The sequence below is a fragment of the Balaenoptera musculus genome, chromosome 15 (genome assembly GCF_009873245.2).
Source record: "Balaenoptera musculus isolate JJ_BM4_2016_0621 chromosome 15, mBalMus1.pri.v3, whole genome shotgun sequence".
NCBI lineage: Eukaryota > Metazoa > Chordata > Mammalia > Artiodactyla > Balaenopteridae > Balaenoptera > Balaenoptera musculus.
The window spans coordinates 35759037-35783204 of NC_045799.1; the positions used below are offsets into that span (position 1 = coordinate 35759037).

The following is a 24168-nucleotide window of genomic DNA, read 5'->3' on the forward strand; positions in this document are numbered from 1 at the left end:
CAAAGTGGAGGAATGGCCTTTCTATAACTGGAGCATATAGATTCACATTTAATTAGGCTTGCCCCAAAGTTACAAACTGAAGACATTTCTTAGAATATTTTTAGGATAATTTTCTCCCGCAATTTGTAATTTCTCCATAAAGAGACTTAGAGTCAAGCGCCAAACATTGTTTTACAGGAAGAAAACAATTTTAAAAGTTAAAAGAGGCTATTTTTTTCTTTTTCAGGCTCTGTAAAGGCACCTGCCAAAACAGAAGATCTTATTCAGAGTGTTTTAACAGGTAAATACCACCTTTTTTCCCTATGGAATTAGGCAGCTGAATATTACGCAGGGTAAGTATTTAGAGGAGAGGAGATTTCATCTTTGAAATATAACATCATTAATATTTCTCTTCTAAAACCATCTACAGATACATCCTACTTCAAGCCATGTTACACAGTATAATCACAGAGAAGTAACCATACTTGGCAAATAGGACCCTACTGGAATAAAAAAATAACATAATTTCACAAGATATATTTTGGAATCAAGGAATAGTTTCATACTGGAAATGTGACCCAGTGAACAGGAATGCAATCTTCCCAAAGTGCCCACAATAAAGCATATTTTAGAAATGCAGAATATGAACTGTTTGCGACCATAGACTACACAGAGTTTAAGAATGATGATACAGTTTGGGAATATTTTATATTTGGTTAATTTCTTAAACTAGTGGGACTAAAATTGGTACAAGCTTTCTTTAACACAATTAGCAGTATGTAGCAGTGTGTAGCATGTTGGCCCAACATACAACAGAAGTGTACACAAAAAACAGCACTATGGATAAGAACCAAAAACTGTAAACAACTTAAATATCCATAAACAGTAGAATGGATACATTGTGGTATAGTCACAGAATAAAATAGGATACAGCTGTAGAAATAAATAAACTGCAGTTACACACAACTACATGGATAAAATTCACAGCATAATGTTGAAGAAAAGAGGACAGACACCAAGGAGCACATTCTTTATGATTCCAGCTACACAAAGTTCAAAAACAGGCAAAAGTAATTTGTGTTCTTAGAAACATGGATTTGGATTATACTTAGGGGGTGGGAGGGAGGGCTGGAACCGAAAAGAGGGCCTCTGGGGCACTGATAATATTCTGATTTTGATCTAAGTGGTGGCTACAGAAACCTCTTCACTTTGTGAAAATTGAGAGGGATGTGTATTTATGTTTTCACCAAAATAATACATAAAATATGCATCCAAAAATTACTTTAGGAATGTATGAAAAGAAAACATGTGTTTAAAGATTTAATTCCATGGGAAACAATACAATGTTCACACATAAAACAAGAGACAGAAGTGTAAATAAGAGCATGATTCCAATATTATTTAAAAATACACAAATGCATAGATGAAAGGTGGGTGTCTATATCAATATATTAGCAGTGATTATCTCTGGGTGATTTATGAGTGGTATTTGTTTCCTTATATAAATGGGCATTACCTTTATGTTTAAGGACATATTCAAACAATAGCCTTTCATCCACAGGCTTTTTAAAAAATAATACTTTCCGTGGAATTATTTTTAGTCATAGGTTGGTACATCTTGAACCCTGTTGCTAAACTTGCCACAGCTGATGTGCTGCACACCATTTTTAAAGAAGTGAGGTTGAATCTGTCACCAAAACTGCAGCAATTCCTTAGGATTATAAATTTTAATATAATCAGTCATTAGGCAACCATAACGAGTCCATCTGGGCCTGAGGGAAACCATTAAATAAATGTACCTGATTCTCTCCCTGGCCTCTTTCTCAAAAGGAATCAAATGTCAGGAGAATAGATGCATTATTAAAAAGGGAAACATATTTCAGTTGCTTAAAGACCTTATCATTTAAGAACATAAATTGTTATTCTGATTTCAATGTTTATCCACTAGATATATCATTTGCTATTCAGGTCTGTTGTTATTCATGGCATATATTATTTCTGAATCTCTTGACAGTTCTAAATATTTATCATAACTTATTTTTGTTCCCAGAAGCAGAAAGTTCACATCAAAGGATGAAAACATGTGAACTATGGCTTAATCTAGGTCTAAATAAAAGATAATTCATTGAATTTAAGGCACCATCCTTTTTAAGGTACCCCACTACTCATGGATGGCCAAGAAAGAAAAGCACCAACAAATTGTGACACTCCATTGACTACACGATGCAGCTTAGTTTTAGAAATGTTAACATATTTTTTAAATGAATATTCTTACAATTGATTAAACAAGTCAGTAAAACACAGACTGTTTTAAAATCAAGCTCTGTCACATTAAATGTTTTGTTGGCATTAAATAAAACACTATGTAGTGATATAAACTACCACCAACCCTTATGGTACCTTTGGGCAAATCACAGCAAAGAAAGACCTTCCCTCACCTTAATGATCTATACTGGAGCAATGTTGTGATAAATATACAAACCTACAATACCTATACTGTGAATAGTGCCCCTTAGAAATGGTGCTGTAGAACCTGTACAATCATTTGTTAAGCCTCTAACAGGCACACTGCCAGAAACTATGTTAAAAACTTTGCATTAATTCTTTTATTTCATCATCACCATAACAACCCTAAAAAGTAGAAATTGTGTGATCTTTAAAGTGGATCCTGTTAGTGCCCACCAAAATCCCCTTTACCATCTGTGGCACCCAGCTCCCAGCTGTAGTAAACGTTGGCTCCTAACAGCTCATAGCTTCCTCTGCTTTTGAAAATTGCCCTCATGGAAGGCACACTGATCATGAAGAGGGATTTCTTATCTGATAAATATCTTGCTACTCTGTCGATCATGGAGCATATCTCATTATATCCATTTGAGCTATTTATGACACAATGTCTCTGACAATGCCCGGATACATTTGATGCTCTAGGCATCCAAAATTTATACAAAAGCAGGTGCAGTGCCATTTGCAAACATATTAGCAAACCACAGGGATAGCTGAAGATTGTGTGGGAGATCTTTTATAAAAAAAAGAAAGAAAGAAAGAAAGAAAATTGCCCTCAGCCAAAAGGAAGCCCCCTCTCCAGGAGCTTATGCCTCCCTACGACTGACATTCCCAAATAGGCAAAAAGCTGGCTTTCTTGCCTCAAGGTGAGACTAACTCTGTAGTACAGTTCATGCTCCAGAGCTCCCCCTGGGATCAGGCAGAAGCTGGACTCCAGCCAAGGCCACATCCTTGTTTAGCTACTTCTTCTTCTGTATCTGCTGCCCTCACTCCCCTCCTACTGAGAGCCCCCCTTGGTAAATCACATGTACCTGAATCCCTCTCTTGGGCTCTGTTTCTAGGGAACCCAAACTTTTTTAAAAATTTTGAGTAAAGAAATTGGGTCTTTGAGAAATTTGGTAACATAGTCACAAAGTTAGCAAGTCATAAAGCCAGCCTGGAGCACACGTTTGACTTCCAAGCTCTGCTCTCAAGATCCAGTGGGCTGGGGTCAGAAAAATACTGCTCAACAGCAACTGCTCTGTCCTCTCAGCCCTTCCAGGCCTCTCAGCTCTCATACCCATTTGTTGCAGAAGTAGAAGCGCAGACAATTGAAGAGCTAAAGCAACAGAAGTCATTTGTGAAACTTCAAAAGAAGCACTACAAAGAAATGAAAGACCTGGTTAAGAGACACCACAAGAAAACCACTGACCTTATCAAAGAACACACTACAAAATATAATGAAATCCAGAATGACTACTTGCGAAGGAGGGCAGCTTTGGAAAAGACAGCCAAAAAAGATAGTAAGAAAAAGTAAGTTGAAGGGGTATTTTTTGTTTGTTTTATAGTATAAAGGAGGAGAGTCATTTATATGGATTTTCAGTGTTTTTTTTTTTGAATGGACAAACTACAATTAACTTAAATGATTTTTTATTGATGAACGTAAGTGTTGTTTTTGATTATTTGTTATTATAAGAAATGTATTAATAAATATGTATGTATAAATCTTTTCATATATTCCTATTTTCTTAAAATTTGAGAAGTGGGATCCCTAGATCAATTTAAAGACTTTTCTGTTTCAGTTTGTAACTATCAGCAAGATATGAAAGTGCAAACTGATGGAGAAAAAAGTGATGTCATTAGTATCTTAATTTGCATTTCCTTATTAAGTTGAATTTTTTGGCATATTTATTGTCAATTTATATTTATTCCTTCGCAAATTGTCATATCACAGTCTTTGCTTGATAGTTCTTTTTTATTTATTTATTTATTTATTTGTTTATTTATTTATTTTTGGCTGTGTTGGGTCTTCGTTTCTGTGCGTGGGCTTCCTCTAATTGCGGCAAGTGGGGGCCACTCTTCATCGCGGCGCGCGGGCCTCTCACTGTTGCGGCCTCTCTTGTTGCAGAGAACAGGCTCCAGACGCGCAGGCTCAGTAATTGTGGCTCACGGGCCTAGTTGCTCCGCGGCATGTGGGATCCTCCCAGACCAGGGCCCGAACCCGTGTCCCCTGGCATTAGCAGGCAGACTCTCAACCACTGCGCCACCAGGGAAGCCCCTCATTTTTTTTTTTTAATTGAAGTTTAGTTGATGGATTTTCAGTGTTTTGCACCACGTTTTGGATCTACACCACTGAAAGAAGGAAAGCCACCCAACTCCCTCCACTCTCTACAGCTTTTGTGTCCTCTCAGCTCACTTTTGCTTGTAGACTGAATTTCTTTATTTGACCAAATTCTGAGACTAGATATGCGGGAAGTCCTACCCTTGAGTTCTAGCCTGTAGGCCCAAGACCAACTGGCTGACTTGCCATATTGCAGCTGCCAACCTGGGGGGTGTGGCATTTTGCTGTGGGCTAGAACCAAGCTGAAGAGGCAACTTGTCTTATTGAAAAGAGAACCTCTACTGCCCTTTGCTGCCCTATCTGAAACCCACAAAGCCCTGTACAGATAATCCTTGTTTGGGGCCTAAGAGTCCCCACAGCCCCATGTACTCAGACCGTGCTGGGGAGAAGCGTTTCTCACACATTCATTCAACCAATATTTATTGAGCGCTTTCTGTGTGCCCTGGGAACACAGCAGTGAACACGACCTACTCAGTTATCACCCCAAAGTGCCTAACATGGTATTGTGGGGAAACTATGTGAGCATAGAAGCTAAGAGTCAGGCAGGCTGTACCACATCCTTCCATCCTTCCCTTCACTTCCTTATTCAATAATCCGATCTTGATGCCAGGTTAAGAGAAAGGTAAGAGGCATTTTTCAGATGCATCTTGTGACATATGATTTAACATGTGCTTGACTTAAAAGCACGATCAAAACCCAGTACTTGGGTTTTTAAAAGCAGCAAAATCATCATTTTTTAGACCTGGAGCAGCCTTAGAAGCCATCTAGGTGAACTGTTATCACTTCTTCAAGGAGGAATCTGAAAACGAAAGGCTTAACATTTACCCACGGTTACAAAATAGTTCAGGCAAAGCTTGGTCTAAAACTTCTAAATTTTGATCTTAGTGATATGTATGTAGTCATTTGTTTATTCCTGTATTCATTTATTTATGTCATATCCTGCAAACTTCCAGTAGAATATTAAAGTAACTTATCATAGACGACATGTATAAAAATCCTATAAAAATAGAAAAAAAAAACGTACACACATGCATATGCACACAGACTGTCTACCAGTTACCAGATCTGCTGTCCAATACATGAGTCACTAACCACAAACAGTGACTCATTGGAATTGAAATGTGCTTCAAGTATAAAATAACACACCAGAATTCAAAGGCTTCACTAAAAAAAAAAAAAATTTCATATTTTTATATTGATGTATATTGATTTTAATTACATGTTGAAATGATAATATTTTTGATAATCAAGCTATGTAAAATATATTATTAAAATTAATTTCACTCATTTCTTTTTACTTTTTAAGATGGCTACTAAAAATTTCAAATCACATATGTGGACAAAAATCAAATATGTGACCCGTGTTGTATTTCGACTGGACAGAAGTAACCATTTAATGTAATTTCTGTCCTTGAACACTAAAGTTAGCTCTTAGCTTCTGAGAAAAGGAAATACGGGTTAGATAATTCTCCTTATCTGATTAAAGGACACTTGCTTTTCCAAGAGGGACAAACATTTTCCTAGTATTAAGTTACAAAAGAATTCATCTCTTGGATCATACACAGGCAACATTAGGCAACAGGGGATAATATCTTCAACCCTGTTTTTGGAGAAGATGCAGAAACATTCGTCCCTTGGTTATTTTTCTTTACTTTCCCTCAAAAAGCAAACAAACAAAAATCCCTAAGCATCTTGTATCAAAAAATACATCAGGAGAAACTTTTCTTCAAGAGGCAAAGACACTGAGGTCTGATTATGTCTGTCCATTTCCCATCCCCCCATGATACACATTAAAATCCTGAAAACTCCTCAGAGTAATAAATGGACATAATGTCCATTATATTCATTTTTTTTTTTTGCCAGTGAGATTTTTTTAATCTCACTGATTTTCTTCTTGTTTTGAAAGTATAGTTATTTTTCACAAAATATATTAATATGTAATGGACTTATATTTTCTAATGAATTAATAAATAATTTTTAGATTTATTTTTTATTGCGGTAACATTGGTTTATAACATTATATAAGTTTCATATGTACAATGTTATATTAGATCAGTTTCTTATTCAAATATCCATAGTCTCAACTGAGTTTTCACATAATGTGAAGAGTAGATCATTCAAAGTTGGTTTCTGTCACACACTGTGTTGTTCTCAGAGCACAGACTTTGCTGTTTTCTAGATGTCTGTCCTTGGGTAAGCTGCACTGTTGCTCCCCCATACTGTGTCCTTAGGAAAATTGTCTCACTGAAACTCAATTTCCTCAAATGTAAACAGGAGATGGTCACACCTGCTAGCTGGGTTGTTGTGAAAGCCAGAAGTAAAGCAGACCGTCCCTGGCACCTGCTGAGTGGTCAAGAAATGTTGCCCTGTTGCCTCTGCTATGGTGGTTGTGGCTCACTGAAGCAACACTTTATGTTCTGGCTACACCAACTTCCTGCTGCAGCAGATTGTAAATGTATCTCATGTTCATGCCAAGACAGAGGTCACCCCTCCAATGCTCCTCTCCTCTGATGTTGATAAATAGACTTGTACTCATGCCAGGATGGAGGGCCACCTCAGTGCTGCCATGTGATTCTGATGTTTAGAAACCTTTGAGGGAATTCTGCATCCCTTATTTGACAAAACAGGATCCTAACACTAGCTTCTACCAACTGCCTCTCCATGTGGCACCATTGTGTTGGCCTAATTCAAAGAGAAAGTAAGAGGAATTAGCACCAGCTGATTCAAGAAACCTCTTCTACTCGTTCCACTTGGCCTCAAGTGAAAACATGGAGACCGAATCTGATGTGCTGGGTATCCTAGGTGGTTCTTTCTGCAGCGGTTTCCATATAAATGAAAAGAACAGACCTGCTCTTGGTACCCCGTTTCCAACACTGTCTCTCATTCTATTTGTCCTACAAGAAGTAAGAGCACAAAATTTGAAGGAATCACACTGTATGTTTTAACACAATAATGTTAGTGAGAATTGCTTTGTTTTGATTCAACATTAGTCCTAAACGTCAAAATATCTATATAATTCTTTATGAATAACTCAAAGAAATTCCCCCTGCACAGAGTGAGCACTCGGTAAATATTTTAGAATGAACCCAATTCATCCTCCTTTCTCTTGGAACCAAAGTGCCATTTTGGGTGGAGATATCAATGAAGTTGGTTCAGCCCCCAAAGAAACTTATTTTAATAACAAATCTTGCTATTAAAAGATGTCAAGAAACCGAACGTGTCAGCTGGGAGTGTTGCTGGCCCATGACGTCTGCACATGCTCTCTGTTGTCAATCTACACCGCGCAGATGCAAAATTCATCACCTTTTCAACTCCCCCTACAGAATCATCAATGCAGCAGAGTGTACAGGAGAAATGTAGCTGGAAATTACATTATACATGCCACGTTAAAAAATAAAAAAATAAAAGCCTCAAAAAGTCCTTATTAGACATTGTTTTTCCCAAGGGGGGATTGTCATTCTTTCCACCACCACTGCCAGGGCCCCCAGCCTCCTGGCTTTCCTTTTCTGCCACTACCTCTTTCTAGAGCAGCACAAATTTCATCTACTTTCTGTGTTTGGAGACCTTCTGCTGCTAAGCTTGTCCTTGAGGTATCAGCCTCTGTCTCAAGTGGTTTATCGAAATATTTATTTCCAAACAGAGTCTCTAAGAGGGACTCTGGTGTGCAGCCCTCCCTCCACCTTGCTCTGACCTACATATTTTGTGAGTCAAGCTCTGTGTCTCTGCAGATCAGAACCCAGCAGCCCTGACCATGGTTCATCAACAATTGAGCAAGACCTTGCTGCCCTGGATGCCGAAATGACCCAAAAGTCAACAGACTTGAAGGACAAACAACAGCAGCAGCTGCTTAATCTTCGACAAGAACAGTATTATAGCGAAAAATACCAGAAGCGAGAACACATTAAACTGGTAAGCCTGAAAAATGTGATTTCTGTTTCTATAGCTGGAGCCCTCTTTTCTATAGAAAATTTTTGATGCCCTTGGATAACATAACAGGAAACAGCAGCAAGTCTGGCTGGCACTTTCATTTCGCTTCCTGACTGAATAATCTTATTTTGATGCCAGGTTGTAGAGGGAGATAAGAGGCATTTCTCAGATCCATATTGTGACATGTGATTTAACACGTGCTTAACTTAAAAGCAGGATCAAACCCCAGTACTTTGGTTTTAAAAAGCAACAAAATCATCATTTCTTAGAAATGGAAATTGCATAGGCCAAATGGTATCCACCATACTGATATTTTACAAGCCCCACTATTCCAGTATCTTTACTAAGTTCCTCTCTGTTCTCCAATGAAGCTATGTTTTATTATTTTTATTTTCACTAACTCATGTTTGGGCTATAGTAGTTTTTTGGGATTTTTGAAATCATACAAGATAATTACACACTTATCTTTAAGAAAATTAAGAACATGCTGCAAATAAATGTTCACTTTTTATGTAGTAGTGTAGCTTTGCAGTGATACAAAGAGAACTGTACAGTCCACTCTCCTACATTTAGAAAAGTCAGTATTTAAGTGGCCTGTATGGAATGTTGTCTACCCAATTCCTGAGGCTCCCTATGAAAGGAAATGCCATCATCTCCATGAATGATCAGTTTTGTCCTCCAAAATGTTTTCTCAGGAAATGTGACAATCCATTTTTTTTTTAATTGAAATATAGTTGATTTACAATGTTGTGTTAATTTCTGTTGTACAGAAAAGTGATTCAGTCATATATATATATATATATATATATATATATATATATATATATATATATATATATATATTCTTTTTAAAATTCTTTTCCATTATGGTTTATCACAGGATATTGAATATAGTTCCCTGTGCTATACAGTAGGGCCTCGTTGTTTAACCATTCTCTATATAATGCTTTTCATCTGCTAATCCCAAACTCCCAATCCTCCCCTTCTCCACCCCCCCTTGTCAACCACAAGTCTGTTCGCTACATCTGTGAGTTGGTTTTTGTTTCATAGATAGGTTCCTTTGTGTCATATTTTATTTATTTATTTATTTAATTTCTTTATTTTTTAAAAATATTTTTATTTATGTATTTACTTGGCTGTGCCGGGTCTTAGTTGTGGCATGCGAACTCTTAGTTGCAGCATGTGGGATCTAGTTCCCTGACCAGAGATCGAACCCAGGCCCCCTGCATTGGGAGCACGAAGTCTTAGCCACTGGACCACCAGGGAAGTCCCTGTGTCATATTTTAGATTCCACATATAAGTGATATCATATGGTATTTGTCTTTCTCTTTCTGACTTACTTCACTTGGTATGATAATCTCTAGGTCCATCCACTTTGCTGTAAATAGTGTGATTGCATTCTTTTTATGGCTGAGTAATATTCCATTGTATATATGTACCACATCTTCTTTATACATTCATCTGTCAGTCGACATTTAGGTTGCTTCCATGTCTTGGGTGAATAGCCAATAGCCATTGGCTATGAGCATAGGGGTGCCTGTATTTTTTTGAATTACAGTTTTGTCCAGATATATGCCCAGGAATGGGATTGCTGGATCATATGGCAAGTCTACTTTTACTTTTTTGAGGAACCTCCATACTGTTTCCCATAGTGGCTGCACCAACATACATTGCATTGGTGTTGATGGCTTGACACAGAGTAGGGACATGAAAAATGTTTGGTGACAGATAAATTAAATGAATCAAGCAATAAAGTAGCCTTGAAAACAAGCTTGTGCCAAAAACAAGTGAATAAGCTTAACAGAAATTAAAGTAGTGTACCCAGGGGAAATGGGTTCTCAAAGGTGTTTACATGACCTGTTCATTTCATTGCTGAAGTCCTGTCCATGTAAGAGAATTCTGAGGCTGTTTCTGCTTATAGGTTGCAAACAGTGGATGGCTTAGTCATGACTATGTAATAGATGGATCAGGGTATTGCTGTCATTGTAGTACTTGTTCCCAATGACAGTATGCAAATGAGCAGGTCAAAATCACAAGAGGAACTTATCAAAAATCAGATTCCACTTAGTCAGGTAGTGTCGACTTGAGCATGCATCAGAATCACCTGGAGGGCTGGTTAAAACACAGATTGTTGGGCCCTACACTGAATTTCCAATTCAACAGGCCTTGTGTAGGGCTGGCAATGCTGATGCTTCTGGTCCCAGACCCACACTTTGAGACCCACTGCTCTATACCTAAATGTGAGGCTCAAGGACTTATTTTTAAAAGCTCCATATGCTTTTGATGGGCTGCCTTGTTTGTGAACTACTGAAGTAAGATCAAGCAGTGAAAGAATATGTGGGCAGAGGTCAGGTTTAGTGTAAACCGGGGATTGCCTTGACAGACCTGAGAAAATCCAAGTGAATTTTAATGGGAGATAATAGCTTTGGGAGCTACAACCACTGCCATCTTCCTTTCTCAGTACCCCATCCCTAGGACTCCAGAAAATAATAACAATAATAAAAATTAAAGTAGCAACTGTGTATTGAACACACCCCATGGGGCCATATGCTGTGCTAAACCATTTGCAGAAATTGTCTGATTTAATCCTCACAACACTGGCATTTGGTACTCTTTTCAGCCCATTTTGCAGATTAAAAACTTACAGAGAAATGTAGTGACTTTCCAAAGTTTCCACAACCAGAAAATGGAGTAGTTGGGATTGAACTTGGTCCTCAGACTCTAGAGCCCCTACTTTATAACCATTGTTCAGATGCCTCCTAATTCAGATCTCACGCCAATGTTCTCAGACGACCTCACATCTACTCACACAGAGCACAGAACACACATAAGCCAACTCCTGCATTAGGATGGCTGAGATACCATGCCTCTCTCTTTTTAAACAGCTTTATTTCACATTCCTTGCAATTCATGTATTTAAAGTGTACAGTTCAATGGTTTTTAGTTTATGTATATTAATAAATATGTACAGCCATCACCAATTTTAGAACATTTTCATCACCTCAGAAAGAAACCCTGATTCATTCATTCATCTAGTCAACAAATACTTAATAGACAGCCACTCAGCAAATACTTTTAAATAGTAGAGGATAAAAATTACAATCCTAGCCTTTATGGAGCTTACATTCTAGATGTGGGGGTGAGACCGTAAACGCAATAAGTTGGTAAAATATGTCAGTTGGTAATAAGGGCTTCGGAAAAAAAAAATCAATCCCAAGTGGAAAACTAGGGAGTGGGTGTGGGGGAAGGATGAGGAGCGTGGCTTGAAATTTTACATAGAGTAACCAGAGAGGTACTCACTGAGAAGCCAGCATTTGAGTGAGGAGGAGAAGGATGGGCCCATGCAAACATGTGGGGCAAGATTTTCCCAGGGAGAAGGATTAGCAAACGCAAAGACTCTGGGTTGGGAATGGGCCTGTGTGTTGGAAGAACAGTAGGGTGGCCGTGTTTGAGGAGGACTGTAGGGTCTTAGGTCAGAGAGATGGGACTTCTGGGGCCGGAGACAGATCTCTCAGGTCTTATAGGTCCCTTGTGGCCTCTGTGTTCCACTCAGAGCACAATGGGAGCCAGTGGAGGGTTCTGAGCAGAGGAGTGATGTGATCTGAGGTACTTTCACAAGGACGGCTCTGGGGCTGAGCTGGGAGTACATGGTGAGGAATGGGGCTCCAGGAAAGTGCCATCCAGAAGCACAGCTCAGAGGAATAGCAGCCTGAGGGTTAGAAGTCCTGGAGTTCTCCCACAGATGACTGAAGTTGACTAACAGGGTCAATGTTACTTCAAAGACGAGGCAATCCAGCCATAATCATCTGAAGTTTCCTCAAAGTGCCAACCTCTGGCAAGATCCATTCCCCAAGGAAAGAAACATGGCAATTCATAAGAGACATAGTAGAATAAGAGGGAAGCCCAGTACTCACAGAACATTCCTGAAACAAGAATTAAGAGTGTGAATTAACACAGAAGCCCAGACATCCCAGAAAGGCCTCCTGGGAAGAAGGAGACTTGAACTTCAGAAATTAGATGCAGAAATCACAGGCAACAGCTACACAATCTCAAAGTTCTGGGAGGCATACGTGAGGGTGAGCACCACATCAAATCCCACCAGACGGGGACATGGAAAGCTGCGCAACAGATTTTCCCCTGAAGGAGGAAGTTGGCAGGGAACTAGGGAAGACCAAGCTGAACTTACAGGTGGGAAAATCCCACCCAAAGGGCCAGTGGAGCAGGAGAGCTGGCAGAACTGCCACTCGAGGTGACAATCTCAGAACATGTGTCTCTGCCTCCTTTTCCCCAAGAAGGAATGAGTGTGTCCACAATGAAAGCTTGAAAGCTTTTCAGAAAAACATACATATACATCCAAGCCAGCCTGGCCCTTTCAGGCCAAATACAAGCAACCTACTCAAAATGCTCCATCCTTCGCCACTGTGATTGTGGACTTGGGTTTAGATAAAGTTCCAGTGCCCTTGAACATACCTGTATGGGCCTTTGTTAAGAAGGCTAAGACCCAAACACCTGGGATTTAGAACCACACAGAGTTTATTTTATGGCCATTTCAGGGCATCCACAACTTACACTACATGCCTTTAGCTAACATGTGGCAGAACTTTCTATCAACCCCATTTGTAATAACTACAAATTGTTCTGCCAGGAAGTCTTTTGACTGAAAGGCACCTAGAAGTGTCAGTTCTATCTTTGGTTGTGGTTCTGAATTACAAACAGGCCTCTTAGGCTAAATTAGACAAGTGGAAGTGTAATTAAAAAGCATGTAGGCCCCAGGTAAAAAGGAGTATTTGGGTGATGCGGAAAATTAGGCAGAAGATATTTTATCTCCCAAAATTGCTTTGGGAATTAAATGCAAATGTGAACCCACAGTTCAAGGATTGAGAAAGAAACCATGGCATCAATAAACTCCCTGCCAAATGTGCATTACAACTTAATATCTGCCAAACCCTCTGATAGACACTGGAGGTAAAGATGAGGAAAGCATGGTCAGCATATGCACAGGGAGCATGTACTACAGTCATTAATACCATGTGATAAATGAAACCATAGACAGCTATCAGCAAACTGCTATGGAGACACAGATGTGGGAACAATTTGCCTAACCATAGAAATTAATAAACACCAAGAGAATATTTTTGAGATAACTTTTCATGTTATCATAGGAGGTGTTAAATGCACACCAAGCTTCATAGACACCATAGCTGAAAGGACTCAAAGGACTTGTTCTACCTGTCTAAATAAGAATCATCATCTTTAAAACTCTACATCCAAGCAGCTCTGCAGCCTAGTTACTCAAAGTGTGGTCCCCAAATCACCTGAGAGCCAGCCTGTTAGACCTGCAGAGTCTCAGGTCCCACCCCAGACCTGCTAAATCACAATTCGCATTTTGATAGGAGTCACAGGTCACGTGTTCCACATTCACATTGAAGAATCAGGTTTTAGAGCCATTGATTCTTATCTCTGTTCAGAATGCATTTTAAAATAAGTGTAAATTTCCTCTTGGTTGAAATAGGAAATATCGTACTCTCCACTCTTCATAGCTTGACCGTCAAGCTGGATGGTTATCTCTTGGTGACAAAGGCAGAGGTCCTATGGAAATCACTCCTGTGATTCCCTGCCTGTGTTCATTATAGAAGGAAACCGTTACTTTCAGTTTAGTGTGAGTGAAAATAAAGATGTAGTTTCCCCAACCCCACTGAAGTTCTTGCACCCCCTGAAATCTCTTCATAGATATCTTGGGAGTCTGTGGAGCCCAGTGAAGGATCTCTGTTCCAGGAAAGAGCTCTATGGTTGGGGAATCTGCTCTAACTTACCTGTTTTTCATCAACTGCCATAGATTGACCCTGGGTTTTGTCACACCATTAGGGTAAGGTCTTAATTTTAAATGTGAGTTTGGTAAGTGATAGAAATTCTTAAGGGGTCCCTCTGAGGGTTCTCGATCACTCTCAGAATCAGCCCAAACATCACTTTCAAGGCTCAACATCCACTGCCTAGGGAGAGGAGGTTTTGTGGTGACATCCATGGGGTCGCTTCTCAGTTGCCACAGGGTTTGACCTGCCATTTTGTCTTCTCTCTTCTTTCTCCTTTTCAGTGGCGTCAAGAAAAGATTTCCTCATTCTCTCTCACAGCACCATACTCTTTATCCTCTGCAGAGGTTTGTTTTGTTTTGCTTTACTTCCTACCTTTTCTCCTCTTTCTCGTATTTTTGTCTCCCACGTGTTCCAAGCCCATTCATTTCTCCTTTCCTTCACATAGACCTTAATGGTTGGGATTCTTCTTATTCATCCTCCTGCCTGTCCCACCAGCAATCATTCCTGGGCCTCAAACCAACACTAGTACCTGTTGAGCTGAGTGCCCCCAATTCCCTGCCAATCCTGGGGAATGAAGGTTGTGTTTCACAGTGAAAACTCTGGGTGGATACTGACCAGCTACTAATGGAATGCCCATCAGATGTGAGTGGTGATGAGTGAGGGTCTGGAGTCAAATGTCCTCATTTCTGGCCACTGCTCCCCCAGAGTAGCTGTGTGACCACTCAGAATTTCTGTTTTCTCATCTTTCCAATGAAGATAAGAATAATCCTCACTTTATTGAACTGTAAGGAGGAATAATGAGATAATTTGCACAAATCATTGTTTTTAATGAAAGCCGCCCCCCCTCCACTTTTTTTCTTACAATACATGAATTGGCTAGGAAATCTTGAGTTCGAATATAAATGTGTATTTGCAGTTTTTGACGTCCTGCTACAGCCTGAGGGTGCTCACCATCTTCCTTTTTGATGATTTCTATTAGCACCATTTGCTGCTGCAGCCTGTCTGAGAGCCAACCTTGAATTTTCTCACTTCTATGGTCGCTCAGCTGAAGTATATGTGCCAGGAGTAATTGCAGTGTCAGGAAGTAACTAACTCTACGGTAGTGTGATCTGTCTTCCTCCAATATTCTGACTTTAATGCAGGATCATCTTTCTTGAGAAATAAATGATTTAGCTTTTCTGAAAACTTTACATTCTCTACCAAACAAGAAATGACAAATAATACAAGACTTTAGTAATGAAATAAAGAATGAAACAATTTGTCAAAATGTGTTCTTATTTGTTAATTTTCCTAATCATCATTGGGTAACCCTAATAGAATTGATTTGTTCTAGAGATAGATAGATAGATATGTATATATAGATAGAAATGATATTTATCTTCATTTCTATTGATTTAATCATGATCAAAAATGAGCATATGTGGGCAGAAGACCTAAATAGACATTTCTCCAAAGAAGATATACAGATTGCCAACAAACACATGAAAGAATGCTCAACATCATTAATCATTAGAGAAATGCAAATCAAAACTACAATATGATATCATCTCACACTGGTCAGAATGGCCATCATCAAAAAATCTACAAACAATAAATGCTGAAGAGGGTGTGGAGAAAAGGGAACCCTCTTGCCCTGTTGGTGGGAATGTAAATTGATACAGCCACTATGGAGAACAGTATGGAGATTCCTTAAAAAACTAAAAATAGAACAACCATATGACCCAGCAATCCCACTACTGGGCATATACCCTGAGAAAACCATAATTCAAAAAGAGTCATGTACCACAATGCTCATTGCAGCTCTATTTACAATAGCCAGGACATGGAAGCAACCTAAGTGTCCATCGACAGATGAATGGATAAAGAAGATGTGGCACATATATACAATGGAATATTACTCAGACATAAAAAGAAACGAAATTGAGTTATTTGTATTGAGGTGGATGGACATAGAGTCTGTCATACAGAGTGAAGTAAGTCAGAAAGAGAAAAACAAATACCGTATGCTAACACATATATATGGAATCTAAAAAATAAAAAAGGTGGTGAAGAACCTAAGGGCAAGACGGGAATAAAGATACAGACCTACTAGAGAATGGACTTGAGGACACGGGGAGGGGAAGGGTAAGCTGGGACAAAGTGAGAGAGTGGTAGTGTACACATACACTACCAAATGTAAAATAGATAGCTAGTGGGAAGCAGTCACATAGCACAGGGAGATCAGCTCGGTGCTTTGTGACCAGCTAGAAGAGTGGGATAGGGAGGGTGGGAGGGAGGGAGATGCAAGAGGGAAGAGATATGGGAACATATGTATATGTATAACTGATTCACTTTGTCGTAAAGCAGAAACTAACACACCATTGTAAAGCAATTATACTCCAATAAAAGTGTTTTTTTAAAAAAATGAGCATATGTCCATGTGTGTATTGCCCATTTGTATTCCTTTTTTCTACAAACTGTTTATATCCATTGCCTACTTTTCTGTTGGATTGTCTTGTTCTTTTGACCCACAGAGTTTATGCTATCTTTTAGTTTATTATTTTTGGGAGGTTGGGCAATTTAGAGAGCATAAAATATGCTTATATAATTGTTTAAGTCAAAGTTATTGAAGGCCTACTGTGGTCCTCATACTAGTGGGGGGATTCCTGTGGACCAAGCCAAATGTTGTCTCTGCCCTCAAGGGCTTACTGTGGTTAAGAACACAGGTTGTGAAGTCAGATGGACCTAGTAATAGTATACCCATCTTTATCCATTAGCTTTGTTGCATAACAAACGCCTCAAAACTTATTGCCTTAAAACAACAACTATTTACTTAGCTCATGTTTCTATGTGTAGCAATATGAGCTTGACTCAACTGAATGGATCTTCTAGTCCTGGCTGGGCTTATTCATGTGTCTGTGGTTCAGTTGCCAGTTACTTAGAGGCTCTGCTCCTGAAGGTTGGCTGACTGTCAACTGGTCAAGGCAGATAACTGATACACATCTCTCGTCATCCAGCAAGGCTAGCCTGGGCTTGTCCATGTGGAAGTTGGAAAGGACTCCAAATGAGAGCAAACAGAAGTAGGTAAAGTCTCGACAGATCTTACAATTTCTTCCTCCAAGCAAGTCATAAGACTTGCCTGGATACAAGTGATAGGGAAATAGACTCTATCTCTTGTTTAGAGGAACCACAAGTCACATTGCAAAGAGGGTGAATGCAGGGAATGGTGGAGAATTAGGCCTTTTTTTTTTTTTTTTTTTTTTTTGCAAAAATCAACACATAGCCCTGAGTTTGGATGTGAGATTCAATAAAATAATCCATGGAAACTTAACACAGTGCCTAGAACACAGCCATCATTCTTTACCAAAGGACAGTTTGTACAGGATTTAAAGTGAGGAGACATGACTTTCACTTTTAGTTACGTAACTTTAGCTAAATCATTTCACCTCTTTGAGTGTTTGTATCCTTGTTTCTAAATAAAAATTTGCACAAGAGTGCTTGTAAAGTTTCCCTCTAACTATAATGCTAGTTTCACTTAGCTTATAGAATGCAGAGATGATTCAACTCTCAGATCTATTAAAATAGTAATTAAGGATTTCAGTTTAAAGCAATAAAAAAATCTTGTTTTTACTTTTGTGTGCACATAGTATGTCTTAGTATATTTTTTGTGTTAATTGATAACTATTTAGGTAAGATTGAGGGAAAAGAGTCAGTAAACAGAACCAATCCCCAAAGGCAAAGAAAATAATAGTTTTGACTTGCATCAACTTAAAGAAGCTTAAAGAACAGAAGAAATTCTGCTGAAGGGAAAATTCCAAAATAGAATTCACAAGTCTGACAATTTAGTTTGTGCCCTCTGGAATTACAAGACTCATTGCACTCCATCTGGTAAGTGCGAGATGCTTGAAACGATACGTTTTGCCTTAAGGAAAAAAGAAGCTGACACGCTGTGCTACTTATCTTCATGGGCAGCTCTTCTGGTTCTAGCTTTCAAACAGACTATTGAAATATTAATCCCTTGATGTATTGCACTATTTCAGTTACAAACCACAGGACAAATCATGTCTCTTTTAGTCAGGTCTCCTTTCTTAATTATTTGAAAACCTCCTGTTTGAACAGTATAGTTATTTTCCCACATCTGAGTGATAAGCAATATTTATTTCATCTATTCTAAATTAAATGGTCTTGATATCTTTCAGAATTATGAAGCCTGATCCTAAAATTTTGGTGGTTTGGATTTTTGTTTCCAATTGGTTTAATCAGATATAATGATCTCAACTAACTTGATCCTATACAACCATTTTCTCATTTTCTTTTAATTTAATCAAAAATCCGTAATTGTGTCATATGTGATACTACACCAACTTTTCAAAAACTCTTACGAGTAACTTCATTAACCTTTTATAATTACAAAGGGGTAATTCTTTGCCTGTTATAAATTTGTACTTAAAGCTATATATGAATCATTTTAAGTGAAACTTCTTTTATCATAAAAATGAATTCCATTTATCATTAAAATAAATATTTCATGGCCATAAATATCTACTTTTTATGATTATCAGGACATTTTAAAATCATCATTGAATTTCTTAAAAAATTAAAAAATTTTAAAAACACACATAAATATAATTTTACAATTTTGCTATATTTTACTAATCAGGAAACAAGGCCCAAGAATTAAGATAGCAAAACCCAGGCATCATCTAAGATGATAAAACACCTTTACTAGAGCTTCCTTTATCAAATTTCTTGATTTTTTTTTAAAGTTTGAAGATATTTCCAGTTGATAGCCTTATAAAAGGATACCAGAAATATCATTCAAGGGAGTATGCTACATTGACCCGTTTATATTTCCCAGAAAGCTAAGAAGCTGACATTTACTTTGGCATATTTTAAAAGTGAAAAACAATTTTAATGCTGTAGATTCATTGGGCCAACTTATTGACATTGACTAGGAGTCATGCTCAGATTTTCACTTTCATTTATTGCTTTGCCCAGCAAGTAAAAAGAAAATTTCAAGGATTCTTTAAACCTTTAGATTCAAATAAGCAGCTATAAATTCTGTTTAGATATGGAAATTTAAAAAGAAATGAATTTCATAGGTATGAAAGACTATCTCAGAAAAGAATCAAGGTGGTTGGTCTTTTAGTCCAAGACTTTCTGCTGCTTCTGAGAAAGAACTGAGCTGGTGGGGAACATGAGCTCCACCTGGACAGGACTTGTCTGCCGACTCCCAGTTGGACCATCAATACACAGTATGCAGCACATCATAGGTGCTCAGTAAATATTGGTGAAATGAATGAATGAATATTTTTCAATTTGAATGGACAGGAAACATGCCAGTATAAAAATCCACCTAGTTTTTAAATTATCAGTAATGCGTTTAATCAGTAGATCATTTCTTAGTTTAGAAGCATCATAAATCAATTCTTTGTAGAAGAAAAACAAGCAATTTATGGTGAAAACTCAGAGTGGATGCTTTGACTAGCAGAAAAGAAGGTGCTATCTTCTCCACTTATGAGTGAAGGGAGAAGGAAGATGAGTTTGCCTGAAGTATGTACACTCTACACTTGGCTCTTTGCACATTTTCCCAAATTGTCCTTCTTAGAAGAGGCTCTAAACATGACAATTTCTGTCCACATATTTTTTTATCCCTTTTAAGTTAGAGTCAAGGAATTAATCTCTTCCTTGGAAACCACTCCCTCACCCTCAAATGACTAAACCAAGTGAAATTCAGCATGGAGCTGAGAACAAGCATGAAGTTATATTCCCCAGAGCTTTTCTTTTTCATTCCATAAAAGGTTTGGAACATTTAACTAGGAGAGTTGTCATGAGTGGTAAACAAACAAGCAAAATAATTGAAATGTCTATTCCTTTGGGCCAGAAAAAGAAGTCATATTAAAAGTTAAAATTAAATGTTTTTTACTGCATTTCAGTTTACCATGTACTCTCGACTTTTTTCCCCCTAGGAATTCTAAACTAATTTTTTGTTCTTTTCTATCTTCAGTGAGTCTTGCGGCTAATATATGATTGAACGGTTCTTTGAGTAGAGCCTGTCTGCTAATAAATACACCAAAGTGAGAGTACCCTTAGGTCAGTTAAAAGGCACTTCAATTATTGTGTGAAAAATCCCTCTTCTGGGTCCGATTTTCACACCTCATGAAATAGAAACCCTGGACCCAATGCTCACAGGTTCTTTCATCTTATTTGGGGATTAAGGAGTAAAATTTTTTATTTTTGTTTTTTTATTTTTATTTTTGTCGGGATTCCCTTGGTTACAAGTGACAGAAACCTATATTGGACTAACTTAGACAAGAATAGTATACACTAGAAAAGTACATAGGGGAAGGTCATGTAAGGGAGGGTTGACCATCCACACAGGAGAAGGGAAGGGATAAAGAGACACCTACCAGAAACCACTCACAGCACTTCCTATGTTTATCTGTCTCTGTCTCTCTCCCTTTCTCTCCTGATTTTCTTTGCATGTCAGTATTATTTTTGTCCAAAGCAGCACACAGGCTTCCCCTTGTCAGAAAATATAGGCATCAACCCCTTCCAAGTTATATTTCTTTCGCTAATGACAGGTTGGAAAAATCTTGGGGCAAGCCTTGTTAGTGTGATATGATTGGCCAAGCTTGCAACCTTAGACCAATCACCTGTGGCTAGAGACAGGGTATGACTGGTCCTACTTGGATCTATGCCTCCCCAGACCAGTTACCTTGGCACAGGGATGGGCGTAAAGAACACAGCAGCTCCATGGAAACCACATTAGGCACAGAGCCAGTTCTCAGAAAGCAGAGGAAGGTCTTTCTGAAGTAGTGTTGGGTAGAGAAAACTATAGTTGAGGCCCACACTCTCTCTTTCTAGGGTAAGAAAGAGATAAATTATTAATGCCTATATGTAATCTCATTGCCAGTTTAATGTGAGTCTGACAATAGTGGCATATTATTAACAAAGTCATAATATTAATCACTCTGCCTCCTGGACTTTAAGCAGAGGAAGTTTAAATGAAAACAGTAAATGCTGTAAGGGCAGAATTATAGTAAGAGTGATCTTTTGAAAATAACTGAAAAGGGCAGAATGTTACAGGGAGGGGTCTGTTGTATGCGAGAGTTGGGGAGATCAAGGGGAGCTGAGCAGAGTGGAAGAACATTTGTCATATTAAACACAGAGATATTGTCCTTTTTTAAACACATTGTTTGGGATTCTATGGAGACACTATTTTCATTAGTTTCATGCAAAAGCCACATTAAAAAAAAAAAAACACATACCTGGATTTCACAATAAGGCATTTGTTCTTAAAGGAACAAAACTTAGCTTGTTAAATATCAAAATTATGTAGTTTAAGAAGTATTTTCAATAAGACAGCCCATGGCTTGGACATGATACACCATAACCAACACCAAGGTCCAGGTCAATGTGGTTCTTAAACTTAACAGATTTGATTCACAATAATTTTTGAGTGCCTATTTTATGTAGAGCCTGGTGTCCAAAAAACCATATTAAGAAAGGATGCATTAGTGGCATCCTTTTTGAGAGCAATAATAATGTACATACACACAAAGACAAATATGTATAAGTGATATAGAAAAAGCCAGTGAAGGACTAAGGACTAGAGTTATCTGGGCAATCAAAGGGCAATCACCAGTGGCTGGTTTAAAAAGGAAAGGGGCATAGACAAGGGGAGACACTGGCTGGTGCCTACTCCCTTATCAGGAGTTGAGCAGCACAGTCCGATGGAATTTCTGCAACCATGGGAATGCCCTACATCTGTGCTGTCTCTCATTCAAATGGGAATATCATCCAGGTGGAAAAATAACATGAGAAAAAGTATAGAAGCAGGTACGTGCCCAGACAGTCTTAGAGTAAAATACTGCCTAGTTTATTGAGTATGCTGAATGCTAATCAGGAAAGGAAATTTAGAGCTGGAGTGTAATGTATTTGAAGATAGAGAGCCAGTTAATGCTCGGGAGATACAAAAAATACTATTTGAGATGGAGCAGAAGGACTAAGGAGAGACTGAGGGCAGGGAGAGAATACTTGCCAAGTCCAGACAGGAGTTAATGAGGTTCTACACCAGAGCGCTGTTAACACAAAGCCAAGAGATAACATGGTGACAAGAGAAATGAACAATTCTCCAGGACTCAACAGATGGGGAAAGCACCCAAGAGGGCAGTCAAATGTAATGCACACTTTTAACCTGAGTGATGATACTTAATGGGAAAATACGATGACTTGCCTTCTGTGAAAGATGTTGAGATGCTAGTGAGCCATCCTCAGCTAGAGATGGTCAAAGGCAGTTGATGCAGAAATGAACTGAAGCACTTAAAAGAATCAGAGAAGAGTGACTGTTGGAATTGCTGGCGATACTGTAAATGAAGGAAAGAGAGCTTCTTATGAGAGTGGTTGGCAGCTGGCATCCTTTCAAAAGGATAAAGTCACGATTCCCAAACCATGTGCCACGTCACTTTTAGGCACCGCACTGAACTCACAGGGGCATTGTGGGATATTTTATGTTTTTGAAGGAAACAGAGCAACATCTGTTGGATTCTGTGCAAAGTACTACTATTAAGTTATTTGGACCTAACCATTTAATAAATAAATGGAACTGTTCCTTTATTTCTTTTGGCCTAGGGGGTGCCTTGAAAAAATTACTGAGATCTTAAGGATACAATGAGCTAAGAAAACTTATGAATCTCTAGAATAATAAAAGTTCAGTCCTGAGACATGGCCAGTGAGTTTAGTAACAAAAAAGTTTTTGTAATCTTAAAGCAAAATCAGGTAAATGCTGGTAGTTGGAATGGAAAAGATGGTGGGGTTGAAGACTGTGGCAGTGGGGCATTGCAGCTGTGGAAGCAGCCATTGGTCTTCCATTTTAGGGATGGGAAGGAAAGGAAGGTCAAAGGTGGAACAAAAGTTCAGGGTTCTGTGAGGATAAGAAAATAGAGATGTGTTTTTAGGCAAAGGGAATGAATGTATCCAGTGCAGAAGAAAGTTTGAGACAAGAAAGTGAAATGGTGATCCTCCCACAGGGAGAAGAAGATGGGACAAAAAGCAAAGGAAAACCTTCCTCTGGGAAGGAAGGGTAAGGAAACCAAGCTAAGAACCTATGACCTGGTTTATTAGGAATCCCACACGTGTCTTCTCTTCCAGCTTTCACAACCACCCCAGGAAGGAAACATTATCCCTGTCTCAGAGGTGAGGAAGCTGAGTCTGGGGTAATGAAGACAATGCAGATAAAGTTCTGCAGCTCTTTTGAGAAAGAAAAGAGGGAATTTGAGAGGGTGCCTTAGAGACTGGGTGGCTTAAACAACGAATATTTATTTCTGACAGTTCTGAAGGCTGAGAAGTCCAAAATTAAGGCACCAGTAGATTTGGCGTCTGGTGAGAGCCCACTTCCCAGTTTATAGAGAGCTTTCTTCTAACTGTGTCCTCACATGGTGGAAGGGGTGAGAAAGCTCTTGTGGTTTATTTTACAATTATGGGCACTAATCCCATTCATGAGGGCTCCACCCTCATGACCTAATTACCCAAAGGTCCCACATCCTAATACCATTACACTGGGGTTCAGGATTTCAATATATTTATTTTGGGGGAACACAAACATTCAGTGCATAACAGAGGGCTTCTTCTAAACTGTCTCCATCTTCCCTAATAACGTGCACATGAAATTCTTAGGAATCTTGTTAAAACGCAGATTTTTGTTTAGTCCATTGGGTCAGGCCCTGAGAATTTGCATTTCTGCTGTGTTCCCTGGTAATGCCAATGCTGCTGGCTCCTGGACCATATTTTGAGTAGCAAGATCTAGAAAGCCAACTCATCAGCTCAGTGTTTCTAGAATGATGCCAGGTCTTTAGTAGGCATTTGATA

At 38.6% G+C, this 24168-nt stretch overlaps 1 protein-coding gene across 4 annotated transcripts in view; it reads left to right on the plus strand.

The window, feature by feature from the left end:
• The window catches only part of PLCB1 (phospholipase C beta 1), a 700435-nt gene that overhangs the window by 597586 nt on the left and 78681 nt on the right, over nt 1–24168 (plus strand). For all 4 annotated transcript variants that reach the window (XM_036826676.1, XM_036826677.1, XM_036826678.1 and 1 more), the window contains 3 exons: nt 227–280; nt 3555–3774; nt 8311–8491. In XM_036826676.1, the coding sequence (XP_036682571.1) occupies nt 227–280; nt 3555–3774; nt 8311–8491 (455 nt within the window). The remainder of the gene's footprint in view (nt 1–226; nt 281–3554; nt 3775–8310; nt 8492–24168) is intronic.